This window comes from Carcharhinus amblyrhynchos, chromosome 9 (assembly GCF_965287045.1).
Source record: "Carcharhinus amblyrhynchos chromosome 9, sCarAmb.v2.hapA, whole genome shotgun sequence".
Taxonomy (NCBI): domain Eukaryota; kingdom Metazoa; phylum Chordata; class Chondrichthyes; order Carcharhiniformes; family Carcharhinidae; genus Carcharhinus; species Carcharhinus amblyrhynchos.
Window position 1 is genome coordinate 55,136,609 of NC_137332.1, and position 16,896 is coordinate 55,153,504.

The 16,896-nt window shown below is 39.8% G+C and overlaps 1 protein-coding gene across 3 annotated transcripts in view; it reads right to left on the reverse strand.

Annotated features, from left to right (window-relative positions):
• Positions 1-16,896, reverse strand: part of smg7 (SMG7 nonsense mediated mRNA decay factor) — a 137,989-nt gene that overhangs the window by 26,817 nt on the left and 94,276 nt on the right. For all 3 annotated transcript variants that reach the window (XM_080195709.1, XM_080195708.1, XM_080195710.1), the window contains exons 13-14: positions 8,701-8,820; positions 7,281-7,707 (exon numbers count right to left, since the gene is read on the reverse strand). In XM_080195709.1, coding sequence (XP_080051835.1) covers positions 7,281-7,707; positions 8,701-8,820 — 547 coding nt within the window. The remainder of the gene's footprint in view (positions 1-7,280; positions 7,708-8,700; positions 8,821-16,896) is intronic.

The window sequence follows — 16,896 nt, forward strand, 5'->3', positions numbered from 1 at the left end:
AGATAGAAATGTCAGCGGATACTAGAATATAGATTCAAGTGCCCCAGCTGACAATCCAAAGCTTGAACCATTGCACTGACTGGACTGGTCATCTTGAGGCTTGCGAAGTTTTTAAAAACTTGAAGTTCTCTTTTATTAACAGCAACATCAAGTACACAGATTCCTACAGTACAGCAGATGGCCATTTGGCCCATCAAATCTGTACTGACCACAATGCCACACCCAGGTCCTAATCCCATAACCCAACACATTTACCCTGCTAATTCTCCTGATGCTAAGGTCAATTTAGAATGGCCAACCTAACTCGCACATCTTTGGATTGTGGGAGGAAACCGGATCACCCGGAGGAAACCCACACAGACACAGGGAGAAAGTGGAAACTCCACACAGACAGTGACCAAAGCCAGAATTGAACCTGGGTCCCTGGTGCTATGAGGCAGCAGTGCTAACCACTGTGCCATGCTTTGCAGCATAACACTTTGCTCTGCACAAGTCGTAGCACAAAATAAAAGGTACAATTACACCACATTCTTATGCAATCATACACACCATACTGAAGTGCACGAAAACGCAAGATCCAAGAGCTTGGCTTTTGCTAATTATTCCCATACGGTCAAAGCAAAAACAAGGGACCTCCTTTTCACTGCTGAAATCATTCTGATGCCTCTATTACTCAGACAGGGAGAGGAATACTGCTTTGTAATGCATCACACTCGTGAACAACTAGTCAATCTTATACATACTTGGCCCTTCTGAGATAGGATTTTCTGACTACAAACATTGAGTATTGTGATTCCAAGTTTATGGAACAGACACTATTAAACAATACAAGGTACACAACTACAAATTGTGATCATTTAGAATAAAGCCCTTAATATAATAAAACAATGAGTGGTTGAGTGGCTATCTTGGGAAATTACACTAATAGATTTAGTTGGGGAAAGATGCTCGCGTGGTGCATAAAAACCAGCATGGACTACTTAAGCCAAATGCCCTACTTTTAGGCCCTATATCCTATATAATCCTTTATATGTAAACATCCCAAATTGCTTCACACAAACATTATAAAGCAAAATTAGGTAGCTAGCCCTCTAAGGTGATATACTGCCAAATGGCTAAGTGCCTGGTTGAACAGGAAAAATTTAAGGGCTTTCTGAAAGGAAAAGAGAGGGGTATAAAATAGGATAGGTTGCCTAGGCAGCTGAAGACCAATGGTGGAACAATCTAATTCCAAGATGCTCAAGAGACCTGAATTATGTAAGTGCATGTATCTCATGATTGTGGGAATGGAGAAGATTACAGAGAAAGAGAGGGCTGAGGCCATGAGACACCTGAAAACAAAGGATGAAAATCTTAAGATCTAGGCATTATTTGACCAGTGATCTGAGAGCACAGGAGTGATAGCCAAACGGGAGGACTTGGTCAATATTTTTCATTCAAACATTACAGTAGATATTCCATTTAACATGAAGGGTTTCTAGGCATCTTCAGTGGATAGGTACTATATACAAAAGCATGTGCTGCTTCTTCTTCTTACCCCATTTTTGTATTTCCAATGACAGCCAGAAATGATCAATTTCTTATTGTCAGCAAACGTGTGCGATTCTTCAGCACAAAAGTTTACTTTTGTGTGATGACTCAATAGTTTATCTTGCATTTTCTCAATTTCTAGTACTGAATATCAAGTATTTAGCACTGTAACTAGTTTTGAAAACACTCAGCTTGGGAATTAATGCACTGTTCAATGTTTCCTTCGCACCATTAACCCATTTTGAGCCTTATTTACATCCAAATGAGTAAAATTACTGTAAGAAATGAAATGTTGATAATCGGCAATATTTCTTACCTGTGTGCCTGTGCATAGTGACTGGCACTGAGAAAGGGCAACTGGGCAGCAGTCCTCATATCATTACCAAATAGTCAAATCCCAATGTAGAGTCTACACATCTAAGACAACCACCTAGGATGGAAGAAGGGTGCACAAGAGGTGGACTTTGTGGAACAGTGTTCAGGGGAGTAGTACGTGTGTCAGTAGAGCAAGTGCAGAGATGGGCAAAGATCAGAATTTGAAATTTAAGATGTGGAAATAGGAGTCAATGCAGGTCATTGTTGCGAGTGGCAAGTGGGCAGTTTGGATATAGACAGCGGAGTTCAGATGAGGTGAAGTTTATAAAGTATGGGAAATTAGTTACATCTGGTGATGTCAAAGGCACGAATGAGGTTTTTCAGACATCAAGGACAAAGGAGAACAACATTAACAATGTTAGAGTTGGAGTACACAGCCTCTGAACTAAGTTTTCAACCTAGGGCGACACAGTGGCAAAATGGTGGCACTGCTGCCTCTCAGCATCAGGGGTCTGTATCTGATTCCAGCCTCAGTTGGCTGTGTGGAGTTTGCATGACCCCCCTGTGTCTCTGTGGGTTTTCTCCAGGTGCTCTGGTTTCCTCCCACACTCCATAGATGTGCGAGTTAGGTTGATTGGCCATGATAAATTGCTCCTTAGTGTCGAGGGACTAAAAGAGTAAATATGCGGGGACACAGATTGAGTAGGATTGTTGTTAGTGCAGGCTCGACGTGGGCCAAAAAGGTCACCTTCTGTACTATAGATTCTATGATTCTAATATCTTTGCAGGGAGTGTTGAACAGGTTAACATCTGGTTCAACCTGAGGCAGTGGTTGTGGAAGGGGACACGAGCACAGAAGTGGTGAATGCTGGAAATAATGGTTTCTGGAATTGCAGTTTTTGCAAGATTGGATACCAGAAAAGCAGTCACACAATAGGATGCAGTAGAGACGTGGTAGAATAAGTTACAGGAGATTGTCTTTGATACTCAAAGAACCACAGAATGTCCAGTGCAGAGGGAGGCCATTCAGCCCACAGTCTGCGCTGATTCTCTGAAAGAACATCTCTCCCACACCTACCCCTCCGCCCTACCCCCGCAACCCCCATACATTTACCATGGCTGATCCACATAACCTATACATTTGGGACACTAAGATGCAATTCAGCACAGCCAATCCACCCAATATATTTTTGGATTGTGGGAGGAAACCGGGACACTCAAAAGGAAATCCACGTAGGAGTGTGTGTGTGCGCGAGCGAGAGAGCGCGAGCGAGATGCAAACTGCACACAGTCACCCAAGGCTGGAACTGAACCAGAGTCCCTGGCGCTCTGAGGCAGCAGTGCAAACCACTCTGCCATTATGTATGCCATTAAATTTCTTGGGTGGGCATGCACCCAACCTGGAAATCCTATTAGCACTCTTTGTTATATGGCTAGATGCAGCACGTGGACAAAGAGAAAGGGGCCAATAGCTAACCTTTGGTGAGCTCAAAATGTAATGCTGCAAAAGTAGGAGAACCATTACAAAAGATGGTCTGGCAACAGATAATTAAGAAAAGGAAATCCCATCAAGATGGGTGATGGAGGCAAGGCATTAAAAGGAGGATGGTGAAGACAACCACATCAAGGATCACAAAGCAACCAAGTATAACAATAGTGTACTTTTCAGAAAGGACTTTTTTGTACAATTATCTCTGCAGCTCTCACAGCTTCAGTGTTTCTCAGCTCACAGCCTTAGTTTGTTTTTCTCATTTGTAGACAGCCTGGCAACAGTTTTTTTTACTGCCACTTAAACTGGGATGTTTATGATTGCAATGTTAGGGTAAAAACTGGTTGACAGGTCAAGTGATAGTTTTTTTTCACTTTCAGTTTGCAGCAGCAGTTTGAGTTTCAGTTTTAGAAGGGGCATCAAGGTGAAAAGTAGTCTCTCTCTGGTTTTGGAAATTCTGTCGGTCATCTGAAAGCAAGGTCTTGCTTTCCTGGAGGGGAGTCTGTTGCTGGTGGCATAACTAGAGTCCCTGGTGTTTTGGGAAGCTGTTCTGAGTCTAGCCAGAGAACTGCAGACTTCATCCAAATGTTTCAAGTCCAGTATCACATGAGCATTAGCCTTTGTTGAGTTAAATCTGTTTAAAGGGTCTTCTGTCTACGAGGCTGATTTGGTTGGAACACGTTAGATATATTTTGTTAAGGTTTATACATTATAGTGGTTGTTCTGTTTCTTGTTTATAATTGAAAGAAGTTCTTGCTAATATTCTTATATACATATTAACTATATTCTTAAATAAACTTCATTTGATAAAAGCTCCCTAGTGGATCATTTGAAATCATATCTGAAGTGAAACACATCATGCTTATCCTAGCCACATTAAAGATGCAAAACTTATGATCCAGGCAGATTCCATAAAACACTTGGAGTTTGACATGAACCATAACATCAAGAAGGATGAATGGATCGCAGATCTGGATATAAACTTTGAGGCAGTACGGTGGAGGGTTGCTGCTTTGAGATTAGAAACCTGTTGGAATAGATTCTCCATTAGGACCTGCTGAATTTAACAGGAGGAATTGATAAGTATACATTATCCCTTTTTCCTGGCTGTAGCCACTTAGATTGTATAGTTGATTAATCGTCAGGTGAATAGGTCTTCAGTACCATATCAAATCAGGAAGAAACAGAGAAGGAGAAAGGGATCAGAAAGGCTGGGAATGTAGGGATGTGTAACTATATCGGAGGCCAGTTGGAAGTGGGGGGTGGGATTGGATACCAGAGAAGGTACTGGTGGGAATTGGAGAACAGAGGCATTAGGAGATGGAATTACGGAGGCAAGAGCTTGAAGACCCCAGGGAATATCAAAAGAGATTGCAGGCTTTATGGAGATCATCAGATTTGTCGACGAAGTTGAAAAGTTTTGGGAAGCATCTGATTGCTGGGGTTGTTGGTAGGGAGGTGATAAACTGGATCCAACAGGTAGGTGAAAAGTCACTTAACTCCTGGATCCAATGGTCTTCCACTCCTTTTATCCACCTGATTCCTTAAGACCTGTAAGACTCAGCCAGTCAAAATTAGAAATAAGGCCCCTGTCCCTTTATGGCACCCAAATAAATATTTTAATTGTTATGCCACTGCTAAAATTAGCACCAGAATTATTGTGATTCAGACAGCTCCAATTTTAAACTGCTACCTATTATTTTCAATGGCTAAAATTCAACATCCAATAGTCATGAGGCCAGAATCTTTCACCTGCCAGGCGCATAAACTCGAAGAAGTGGATGTGAAATGCCTTATGGCCAGAGTTGGTCTCGGGTTGCAATTTCATGCTGACTGACCAATTAACAGACAGCCAGCATGAAACATGATTTGTGAAAGGCCGGAGCGCTGCAAAAAGGAAGCGTGCAGGCTAGTGTGTCCAAAGTACTCTCTCAGGGAGATAGTCACTACGGAGTTATCCCAGGGTGCTGCTGACCTGTGGAAAATAAATTGAGGCGGAATAGCTATGCAAAGAATGTTTAGGCAGCACATTCAAACACAACCCTCAGTACCCAAAGACCTTTCTTTAAATTTTATTTCAACCCAGACAATTCATCCCATCCTGGGTCAAACTTGAATCTAAAGTTGCCTGGCCAATTGGCTGGTAACCACTTGTAAAAGCAGATGGACCATATAAAATTTAATTCAATTTGCCCCTTAATAGGTTAAATTGCCTGCTTGATGCTAGTAAGCACACTTACACTCTTGCACATACCCACCGACTAAAATTTTGCAAGTGCGCACAGTGATATCAGGACACTAGACCTCTTTTCTTACAATTTCATGCACTGCCAGGTCAGATGCATGCCCACCCAAACAATGTAAAATTCTAGCCAAAGACCGTCTTTGAATAGAGCCAATTTGACCCACAGCAGAAATGTGAAGAAATTCAGGCGGTAACAGGAAAGAACAGAACTACTAGTCTCAGTCTTGATGACAATGAAATCCACCAGTTCTCTGCACCTAATGGATGGAAGAGGCAGGATTAAAAAAAAGTGTTTTCGAAGACAGGTGAGTAGGTTCGAAAATTAAGATAGTTTCCTTTGCCCTCAAGTTAGAGTAGAGGAGATATTGGCAAAATTCTAAGTTCACTGCTTCAAGACAGTTTCTGAAAATAGTTTCATAAACTGTTCTTTTAGACTTGCACTGGAAGTGATACTATCAGCAAAAGTACAAAGTTCAACATAGTTTTCATATATCATATGGTAACCATAAAATTATGAAATGGTGTCAGCATATCCTACTACCTCTACATATATACACTGCAATACACCTGCCTATACACTAGCACAGCACAGCCTAAAGGCAGCAACAAGTTATAGCACAGGGAGCTTGCAAAAACAGAAAATCAAGAACAGTTTAAAAAGCACATTCTATTCAGACATTTTAAAAAGCAACATGTGCGCAAATATAAACTGGAGTGCCAAAACAGAGGAGTTCATAACATTTTAGAAAGTATATTCTACTCAAATGACCAAACTTAAAAAGTTAGTGTTTGTCACTTATGTTTCTTAACTCTTTAAAAGACTTGAACTTCATAAAAATTTTCCTCTTCATTAAGTTCTGCTGCTAAAGTTTCAGCATTAAATCTAAAACTTTAAGAATTGAAAAGTGCATTTAAAAAAGCTACCTACGCACAATCACAAAAGCTAGCAAAACAATGTTCTCAAAATCTAGTATCTTAAACAAAACCAGTATTTGGCACAAATATTTTACACCCCTGTATAATCAAGATCCATTTCTCAAAGTAATTACAATTTTAAAAAGTATCTTGAGAAACATACAAACATCAGCACATTCACCTTGCAGACAGAAGGCTAGAGATTAAAGCCTGGCTTGAGCACATAATCTAGTTTGACACTTCAGTACTGAATGAAGGGAGTGTTGCACTGCCAGAGGTGCCATCTTTTGGATGAGAGGATAAGCCAAAGTCCTAGCTGCTTAAGTGGACTTAAAAGATCCAAATCACTATAGCCTGGGCCAATTATCCATTCGCCCCAAAAAACAGCTGATCTGCTTACTTCTCATTTGCTATTTACAGGACCAGGCTGTGCACACACTGGCAGCTCTATTTGTCTACACAACGATGCTTGGACTTCAAAAATAATTCATTGGCTACAAAGTACCACGAGACATTTGATTCAAGAGAAGCATTGTATAAATGCAAGTTTTTAAAAATCCTATGTTTCTCTAAAATCACTGTTTAAAATCACTATGTTTCTCTTTCAAAACAGTTAAAAGATCACCCACGTTGATCAATTTAATACTGGTTTTGGTTTACACCCCCATTCCTCACCCACTGCATCCAAACTTTCAAAGTACATTTAAGGGAAACCTTTTTGCAAACTGAAGATATGACATCTGTTACAAGAGACAAAGATTTCAAATTCAAGAAATGATTCCCTACCTGCACTGCCACATTCTGTTTCCGTGCATGTTCCAGGTTCTTCTCTTGATTGTTTTTCTTTGGTTCAGTCTTTCTCTTATTGCTGTCTCTTTTTACATCCATTTTGTTTGCAATGTCATTTCCTTTGTTATAGTCCCATCTTTCCTTCATACCTTCTTTCAGATGATGATTCCGATTTTGTTCCCGTGGTTTAATATTCTCCTTGAAGGTAACCAGTTTTTCGCCACTTTCTGAGCTGTTACTCTGAGTCTTGCCTGAAGACAATACAGACTTTAGACCTTGACCAACCTCAATGCTGCTAGATTCTGAAAAGGGAGGTTCCAGCAAGATCAGGTTATCCTTTGTTTCACAAGAATCCTCATTAACCAGTTCTGGGATGTCAGTTATAAACAGTAGTTTTCCTTCATCATTCTTGCTCTGGATAAGTCTGAAAAAACAATATACATTGTGAACAAATACTTGCACAGAACCTGCTTGAGGAATGTTAAAAGAGTTAAATCATGAGGACAAATTGTATAGACTAAGTTTTTATTCCCCTGAGTATAGAAGATTGAGAGATTTAATAGTGCATAAAATGAGTAAGATAATTTGAAGGGGTAAACAGAATTATTTCCTGTGAGGGAAGAGTCCAAGGGGACACAATCTTAAAATTGCAGATAGGTATTCAGGGGTGATGCGAGTAATCACATTTTCACAAAGGGTAGTGAAAATCTGGAATCCTCTCCCCAAAAAGACTGAAGACAGATCAACTGAAAATTTCAAAAATATTGATGGATTTTTCTCCAATGGCATGTGTGTGTCTGTGTTGTGGAAACATTCAAGTCGATGGAGATATGAGCTTGTCACACCTATGCCAGACAGTATAAAAAAAACTGAAATGTGACCTTTTGCAGTAGTGCACCATACCTTCAACTGTATATTTTCCTGCTTTCTCAACCCTCCTGCAGGCACCATTACCTTGCTGGTGAACAATTCTATCACCCTTTAAATTTCTGGCCCAGTGTGAGCCTTGCCGGAGAACACTAGAAGCTTTACGACTGGGGCAAGCTCAATGTTCTCCTTGATCGCTGTTACAGGCATAGAATTTCAGCAAGGGTAGCTAGATACTGATCAGGATTAGCAAACTGACACCCAGGAACAGAGGCTAACTGTAGACTCCTCAACGAGATCAGAATGCATTGCAAAGAGGAGATCAAACTAAAGACTTTTCTGGTCTGTAAGGCTCAGACACCATTGGATAAACTTGCTGAGTCATCAGGGAGCAGCCATTGTTTTGCTTTTGAAATTACAAAAAATAAATTAAAAAGTTAAAATGCAATTGATTCCAATCTTCTTTACCATTGCCAGCCAATCCAAGTGGAGGACATTTAATTTATTCATGTACAATGAATTTTATACCTTCACACTGGTTACAGAATACCTGGAATGATTTTCTGCTATCCACTTTCCCAAAGCAAGCAATCGCTGATGGCGTGTCCTTAGTTGCTGCCCTTCCTTGTCTCCCACTATTCCTTGGTGCCCGCTCGAGAAATCCAGATTTCTTTACAAGAATGAAATACATCAACGTATAGAGCATCTTGAACAGATTCATTACACAAAACAATGGAAGTAAAAAAAAATTCTCAGTAACACAAGCAATAAATGAAAACTGAAATACAGTAATCAAATAACTTCAGCAAATGGAAAAATTGGGAAAGAAAATAATCTCAAAGCCGTGCAAAGAACCAAGATGTGTGTCATCTATCTTTGGGATCTTATTTCTTTCCCTTTTTCTTGAAAGGATTGAATTTTTAAGGCCTCACTGTCACTCATCCTCTACAGTCAGAAAAACATTAGATCACAGTCAAGTCCAAAAGAGTGAGGTACATAGGTAGATATGCAGATATATGTATGACTGACGGTCAACAAGATAATAGGAACCCCTCTGTGGTTCTGTCCAGTAAATGTGACATACCTGTTGCACACAGAAATAAGGAAGAGCACAGAGAGGATGGGCAGATTCCTAACCAAAACACTAGGGAACAGAGACAGCAGGTACTCTAAAAGGGGTGGATGGGAGTTGGGAGACACAGATAGCAGAGAATAGAGAGAACAAAAAAATGTTGTAGGTATTCAGAAGGTCTAACAGTATCTGTGCACAACAAAAGGATTGTCAACCTGAAACTCAACGCTTATTTTCTTTCCACAGATGGTGCCAGACCTGAGTATTTCAGCACTTCTCTTTTTATTTCAGATTTCAAACATTTGCAATAACTCACTCATGAATAAAAAAGCTCCAGTTATTGTAGATATAAGTGAGTGATTTGTAGTGTGTGCTACCCACTATGGTAAAGGATGCCTTAAATCAGCTGGATAAAAAAAGTGTTATGATCCTTGATCAGACCTTTAAGTTTTTGGCAAGATCTGGTTAGGGACCAAAAATTTTTTGTTTAAAGTGAACAAAGTTTGAGATCCAAGACATTTTCTAAGAGAATGCTACAAACTTTCACAGGTTTTGAACAAACAAAAATAAACTACTGTACAAGGTTAGGAAGATAAAGCAATCTACAATATCTATCTTACTATTACACTCAATATTCAAGGTTAAGTATACATGAATTAACAAAGAAAAAACACACTGTATAATAAATGACAGATGTGACCAAGACAGATTTCCTCGACAAGTTATTCAGACATCAGTAAATGCTGAGAGTCAACCAATCTCACTAAAATTCTCACTCACTAAGGATATCAGACTTCACCATTGAAGAGCTCACCTTGGATTTCTCTCCAAAAGTTGTTCCAATTCGGATAGCCTCAATACAAGTTCACCTTGTGGATTTCGATGCTGTCTGCCAAGAATCCATTCCACTGGATTCCCTAGTCTGCATTCTAATAGCACGTCAAGCACAACTTCAACATTTCAGCCACACTGAGCAGAATACCAAAGCTTCAAAAGGGTACTCTTGTTCCCAACAGCCTGTAGCACAGAATCACCACACTTCTGTTGTCTCCTTCAATCTGAGCTTCTTCTGAGTTCTCTTCATTTAAGGTGCACCAACTGCAGCCCTTTTTCTTTATGGAGCTCATATCTTTGCTCCTCCTCAACTGGGACCTCACCCTGTATCCTCCTCCTTTTCCCTGTCTGGGACTCTCATGACTATGCATTCTGCTCCTGGGTATTATCTGTTTTTTTCCCCCCCTTTCTGTAAAGGTGCCCTGGGCCTGTCCTCAGCTCGAAGATTATAAAACATCAGACAGCCCACGGACACACAAAACTCCCAAGGTCAGGACCTGGAGTCCTCAACCCCAGAAGAATATAATTTGATCTCATAATAATAGAAAAGGAGGAGACAAATCAGTTACAATCCATATTGGAATCAATGACGTAAGAGTATAAAGGAGGTCTTGCTGAGAGTGTATCAGGAGTATCAACTTGGTGTTAAATTGAATACAAGAATATTAGGTGGCAATCTCAAGACAGCAACCTAAACCACATGCTGGTCGGCAAAAGGATAAATAGATCAGGAAAGTAAATATGAAAAATCAAAAAGAAATACACATTGCAAATAGGTTGGGGAGTTACCCAAATAAACTCTAGACAAAAATGCACATAGCATAAAAAACAAAAGTAGTTAGAAGACCAAATCAAACTCAAATTATATGAACTGGCAGCCATTAGAGGCTTAGGTGCAAGTTAGACATGATTTGGAACTAAATATCATAGGATCTTCAGAAAGAACAAGGAAATTGGGAAGCATGGAGGGGTAACAATATTGATAAATGCCAAAATTAAAGCATTGGAAAGAAAAAATATATCAATAAGGTTGAACAAGCAGTGGAAACACTGGAGAATAAAGGAACAAACAGTAAAAGATACAAAAAAGCTTGGTGAGAGACATTTACCCACCTGCAGACAGTGATGATGTAGTAGAGGATTGTATAAGATAAGGGAAACAGGAAACAACAGGGTTTGAAAATAATGGGGAGGTTTCAATGGTCTGCTAGAATGGGAAAAGCAAAATAGTTGAAATCATAATGCTAAGGTGTTTTCAAACCAACAGCTAAGCACATACCAAATTATGAGTAATAAGGCAGAATTGGTTAATAATTTAATTGTGCGTCAGCATTTTGCACAGCGACCATAAGATGATTAAATTTGATGTTAAAGTTGAGAAACAGAAGCAAGTCACAAATCAAGGTTTTAAATTTAAGTAAATCAAAAAGGTAAGGAAATAAAATTACCACAGTAAATCAGACTTCACCGTTAAGAGGTAAACCTACAAACAATGGGAAGTGCACAACTATTTGGTAAAAGGTCAGTAAGACCCTTAATGGCAAAAGCTTTACTTGTGCATTTAAACAAATAATGAGCTGTCACCCTGTGAAGCTGCTAAACACCGATCCAACAACCAATGAACAAGATCTAAAGCTCTGCAGTCCTGCTACATCCAGTCATGATGGACAATTAAACAACTGGAGGAGGCAGCTTTGCAAGTATTTCTAATCCTCAATGATGGGGCGGCCCAGTACATCAGTGCAAAAGAAAGGCTGAAGCATTTGCAACCATCTTCTGTCAGAAGTGCCAAGTGGATGATCAATTTTAGCTTTTTCAAAGGTCCTACAACATCTCATGTCAGTCTGCAGCCAATTCAATTCTTTGTGCCATATCAAGAAACAACTGAAGGCACTGGTACCCACAAAGGCTATGGGCTATCACAATATTGGCAACAATACTGAAGATGTGTGCTCCAGAACAATTCCCTGCCCACTAAAAGTAGGACAAATCAAACTAGGCCCTGCCCTTGACAGCAAGGTAGCAGTTAACTGAGTGTAGCATCAAGGATTTAGCAAATTTGAATCAAGGGGAAAAAAATGCCACTGGTTGGAGTCACTCAGCACAAGGAATGTGGCTGTAGTTGTTGGTTAACCATCTCAGTGTCAGGATATGACTGCAGGAATTTCTTAGGGTAGTGTCCTTGGCTCAATCATCCTCAACTACTTCAATGACTATCCCTCCATCATAAGGTCAGAAGTACAAATATTCGTTGATGATTGCACACTCAGTGCCATTCGCATTTCCCCAGACACTGAAGCAGTCTGTATTCATGTGCAGAAAGGCGAATAAATAATATTCACACCAAGTACCAAACAACGATCATCTCCAACAACAGCCTAACCATTTTCCCACAGCATCACCAAATCCCCCACCATCACCCTAGGGGTTACCATCGACCCAAAATGGAGCTGGACCCAGCCAGATAAAGAGACTGTGGTTACAGCACAGCTCAGATGCTGGAAATTCTGTAGCAAGTTTTTTCTCTCTTGTGGGGACAATTCAATTGGATTGTGAATTTGGCTTTTGGAGCACACAAGGAATGGACTTGGGTTTGCCCAATCCATTCTGCATATTGGCTTTATACCTTTAAGGATGGAGTAGAAGATTAAAAACTTCTCTCTCAACTCCCAAAGGCTGTCCACTATCTACAAGGTACAGTTAGGTGTGAGATGCAGTATTCTCCAATTACCTGGATCAGTGCAGCCTCAACAACACAAGCGTAAAGTTACAAAGGAACATAAACAGATTGACCATATGGGCAAGGCTGTAATAGATGGAGTTCAACGTGTGAGAATATTAAATTATTCACATTGGGTATAAGACAGATAATTCAGAATATTTTCTAAATGGCGAGGTACTAGAAATTGTAGGAGCGCAGAGAATTGGATGTCCAGGTATATAAATCATAATGCTAGAGCAGAGGCTCAAAAAGTAATTAACAAAGCCAAAGTTTCAAGGAGGCTGCAATACAAAGGGAAGTTATGCTTCAATTATAAGGAAACCTGGTCAGACTGCACCTGGAGTATTCAGTTTAGATGTCCCTTTGAAACTTTGTGTTCCCAGCTGCACAACATACAGTTCCTCATAACTTGGCATCATCTGCAAACTTGTTTATCTAACTATTCCTTCAGCCAAGGCATGGTGGCACAGTGGTTAGCACTGTTGCCTCTCAGCGTCAGGGACCTGGATTCAATTCCTGGCTTGGATCACTATCTGTGTGGAGTTTACACGTTCTCCCTGTGTCTGCATAGGTTTTCTCCAGGTGCTCTGGTTGCTCTCAGTCTGAAAGACAAGCGGTTAGGTGCATTGACCCAAACTGGCGCTGAAATGTATGGTGACTAGGGGAACTTCACGGCAACTTAATTGCAGTGTTAATGCAAGTCTTACTCATGACTAACTTTAAGTCATTGATGTGTATGGTACAGGTCCCTGAGAACACCACCTATCATATCCTGACAAGAGCATACTCGCCTTATCACTACTATGGCTCTGACCCCTCAAACAATCAATCACTGTGTCCTCAGGTCACCTTCAATTCCACATGCTCATTTTTGATGAGGTTTTGCATGGAATTTTACCAAATGCCTTCTTCCCTTCTACCTCAAAATAGTGGAGTGATATTTACAACTTTTCAATTCTGAATCTAAACAGCTATGGAAAATTATGACAGACTCAGCTGTAAATTTGTCAATTTTTAATATCTGAAGCTGGAACCCATCAGATTCTGGGAACATGCTAGTGTTAGAATGGGTACAGTGCAGATTTATGAAAATTCCATTGATTTAAAGGGTTAAATTATGAGGAGAGATTGCATAAAATGAGGAATGCGACTCACATTTATGATCACTAGTGCTCAAACTTCTGAAACGATTTGACAGAGTAGGTGCAGACTATATTTCCTCTAGTGGGGAAAACGAGAAAAGGGGACAGACTTACAACTAGAGCAAGGCTGCACTGGAATCAAAAAAGAGGAAGCACTTAACCTCACTAAAAGGTAGTGGAAAAGAACTGGATACTGGGTCAGTCAAAATTTGTGACTGAGGATCATAATTTATTAGTCAGAATATATGAAACAAAGGTAGGTAAATGGAATCAAAGTACAGATTATACTTGATTTAATTAAATAGCAAACAGACTTTAAGGATTAGGGGTTCTCATGTTCTGATGAGGAAGCTAAATTACTTTGTGCATAACCCAAAATGACCCAAATTTAAGTCCATCTCCACACGCGATAACCTACTCTTAAATTAAATAATTCTGTCAAACAAGCTTCTACTGATGCTGTTAAAATCATAACCATTTTATTTTATGATATCAAGAACCAAGTTTTCAAAGTGCAACTAGAAAGGTTAATATTAATCTTTTGGATAGCAACTTACTTTTAGTGTCTCTAGCACTTGTGTGCATACGAAATGTTTATAAACCCAGCATTGGTCCATCTGAACCTTAATCTATCAGCCACAAATTAACAAAAGCGTATTCTGGAATCAAATGGATGACATGCAAAAAGGTCTCAATCACACATCATCTTCTTTCACAACTCTTGTATTTAATCGTAGCAAGTTACTTTTCCTATTTTAGACCATAGTTTTATGGTTAAAACTGATACCAGACAAGACAGGACAGACAAGATGTAAAACAGGACCAAACAACTATTTTTTTAGTTTCGACATCACTCACCTATTGAGTTTCTCTAGTAACTTAATAATTATGGGAATGAAAGCAAGTGGTTTAAGAAAGACACTAAAAAGACTTGTAGGTTCGCAAACAATGCTGTAGTGCTCACTTAAGGAATTTTAGTCACTTTTAAGTTGTTCGTAAAAGACATCAAAATCAAAGCACTGCCTTTCCTGACTACACAATTAGAAAACAACTGATCCACTGATTAACTACAGAGATATTATTTTTTTAAACAAATCTGGGTAATTCTGAAACATCCCAATTAGTTCCAGTGACTGGTTATTGATTAATGTAACCAGGCATGCCTTTTGCTTGTCCCCATGCCAATGTTAGTAGCCAAATTTGCTAAAATCCCAAACCTCTTATGCCATCACTAAGGTATAGAATCCTTTAATATGAAGCTACCTTCCTGGCAGCAGACTCTAAGCCAAGCAAGGTATCTATAGTACTTTACAAACATCAATAACATGCTCAGAAGGGAAGTAATCAAAGAAACTGATTTCACTGTTAAGATACAAGATGATATTAAAGCATTCTTTTTGGGAAGAACAATTCATATGATTACAAAATTGCCATTCAGATCAGTTGTTTAGAGGCCTACCCCAATTGTACATCACAACAACTTGCATTAATGTATTAGCATGGATGGTGGATTGGTTAACTAACAGAAAGCAAAAGAGTGGGGGTAAATGGGTGTTTTTCTGATTGGCAATCAGGGACTAGTGGTGTGCCTCAGGGATCAGTTTTGGGACCGCAGCTGTTTACAATTTACATAGATGATTTGGAGTTGGGGACCAAGTGTCGTTATGTCAAAATTCGCAGATGACGTTAAGATGGGTGGCAGAGCAAAGTGTGCAGAGGACGCTGAAAGTCTGCAAAAGGATACAGATAGTCTGAGTTAGTGGGCAAGGGTCTGGCAGATGAAGTACATGTTGATAAATGTGAGGTCATCCATTTTGGTAAGAATAACAGCAAAATAGACTATTATTTAAATGATAAAAAATTGCAACATGCTGCTGGGCAGAAGGACCTGGGTGTCCTTGTGCAGGAATTTCAAGGAGTTGGTTTGCAGGTTCAGCAGGTAATTAAGACAGCAGATGGAATTTTGTTCTTCATTGCTAGAGGGATGGAGTTTAAAAACAACAAGGTTCTGTTGCAGCTGTATAAGGTGCTGGTGAGGCCACACCTGGAGTATTGTGGACAGTTTTGGTCTCCTTCCTTGAGAAAGGATATACTTGCACTGGAGGGGGCATAGAGGAGATTCATTAAGATGATTCCAGAGTTGAGAGGGTTGGCTTATGAGGAGAGACTGAGTAGACAGGCTATACTCATTGGAATTCAGAAGAATGAGGGAAGATCTTATAGAAACATAAGATTATGAAGGAAATAGATAAGATAGAAGCAGGGAAGTTGTTTCCAGTGGCGGGTGAAACTAGAACTAGGGGACATAGTTCTAAATCTGCTTCCCCTTATTTTCAGGCTGAGTTGAGGAGGAACTTCTTCACACAAAAGGTTGTGAATCTGTTGAATTCCCCGCCCAGTGAAGCAGTTGAGGCTGCCTCATTGAATGTTTTTAAGGCAAGGATTGATAAATTTTTGAACAGTAAAGAAATTAAGGGTTATGGTGAGCAGGCAGGCAAGTCGAGCTGAGTCCACAAAAAGATCAGCCACGATCTTATTGAATGGCAGAGCAGACTCGAGGGGCCAGATGGCTTACTCCTGTTCTTAGTTATGTTCTTAATATAATGTCTCTTATGTAGAAAGATTTCCAAGGTTTCAGAGATCCAAGGAAAAAAGGATGCCTAGTTAATGAAAAAGATATCAGGACCAGTTATCAAAAAACCTGACCAAGAGATTAAAAGAGTTTTAAAGGAAGTCTAAAGAGGTAGAGATAGGAAAACAGGAAGTGGTGAGAATTAAAGAAACAGAGCTGGTGAGGTGGGTTATGCCACCAGAGGAGCTTCAAAATATAAGGACTGCCAAGGTCATGAATAGATTTAAACAAAGATGGGAATTTTGAATTTAAGATGCTGGAGAACTATAAGCCAATGTAGATCAGAATAGAGGTGACAGATATGCAGGACCTGGCGTGCAATAGGATTATGGGCAACAGAGCTA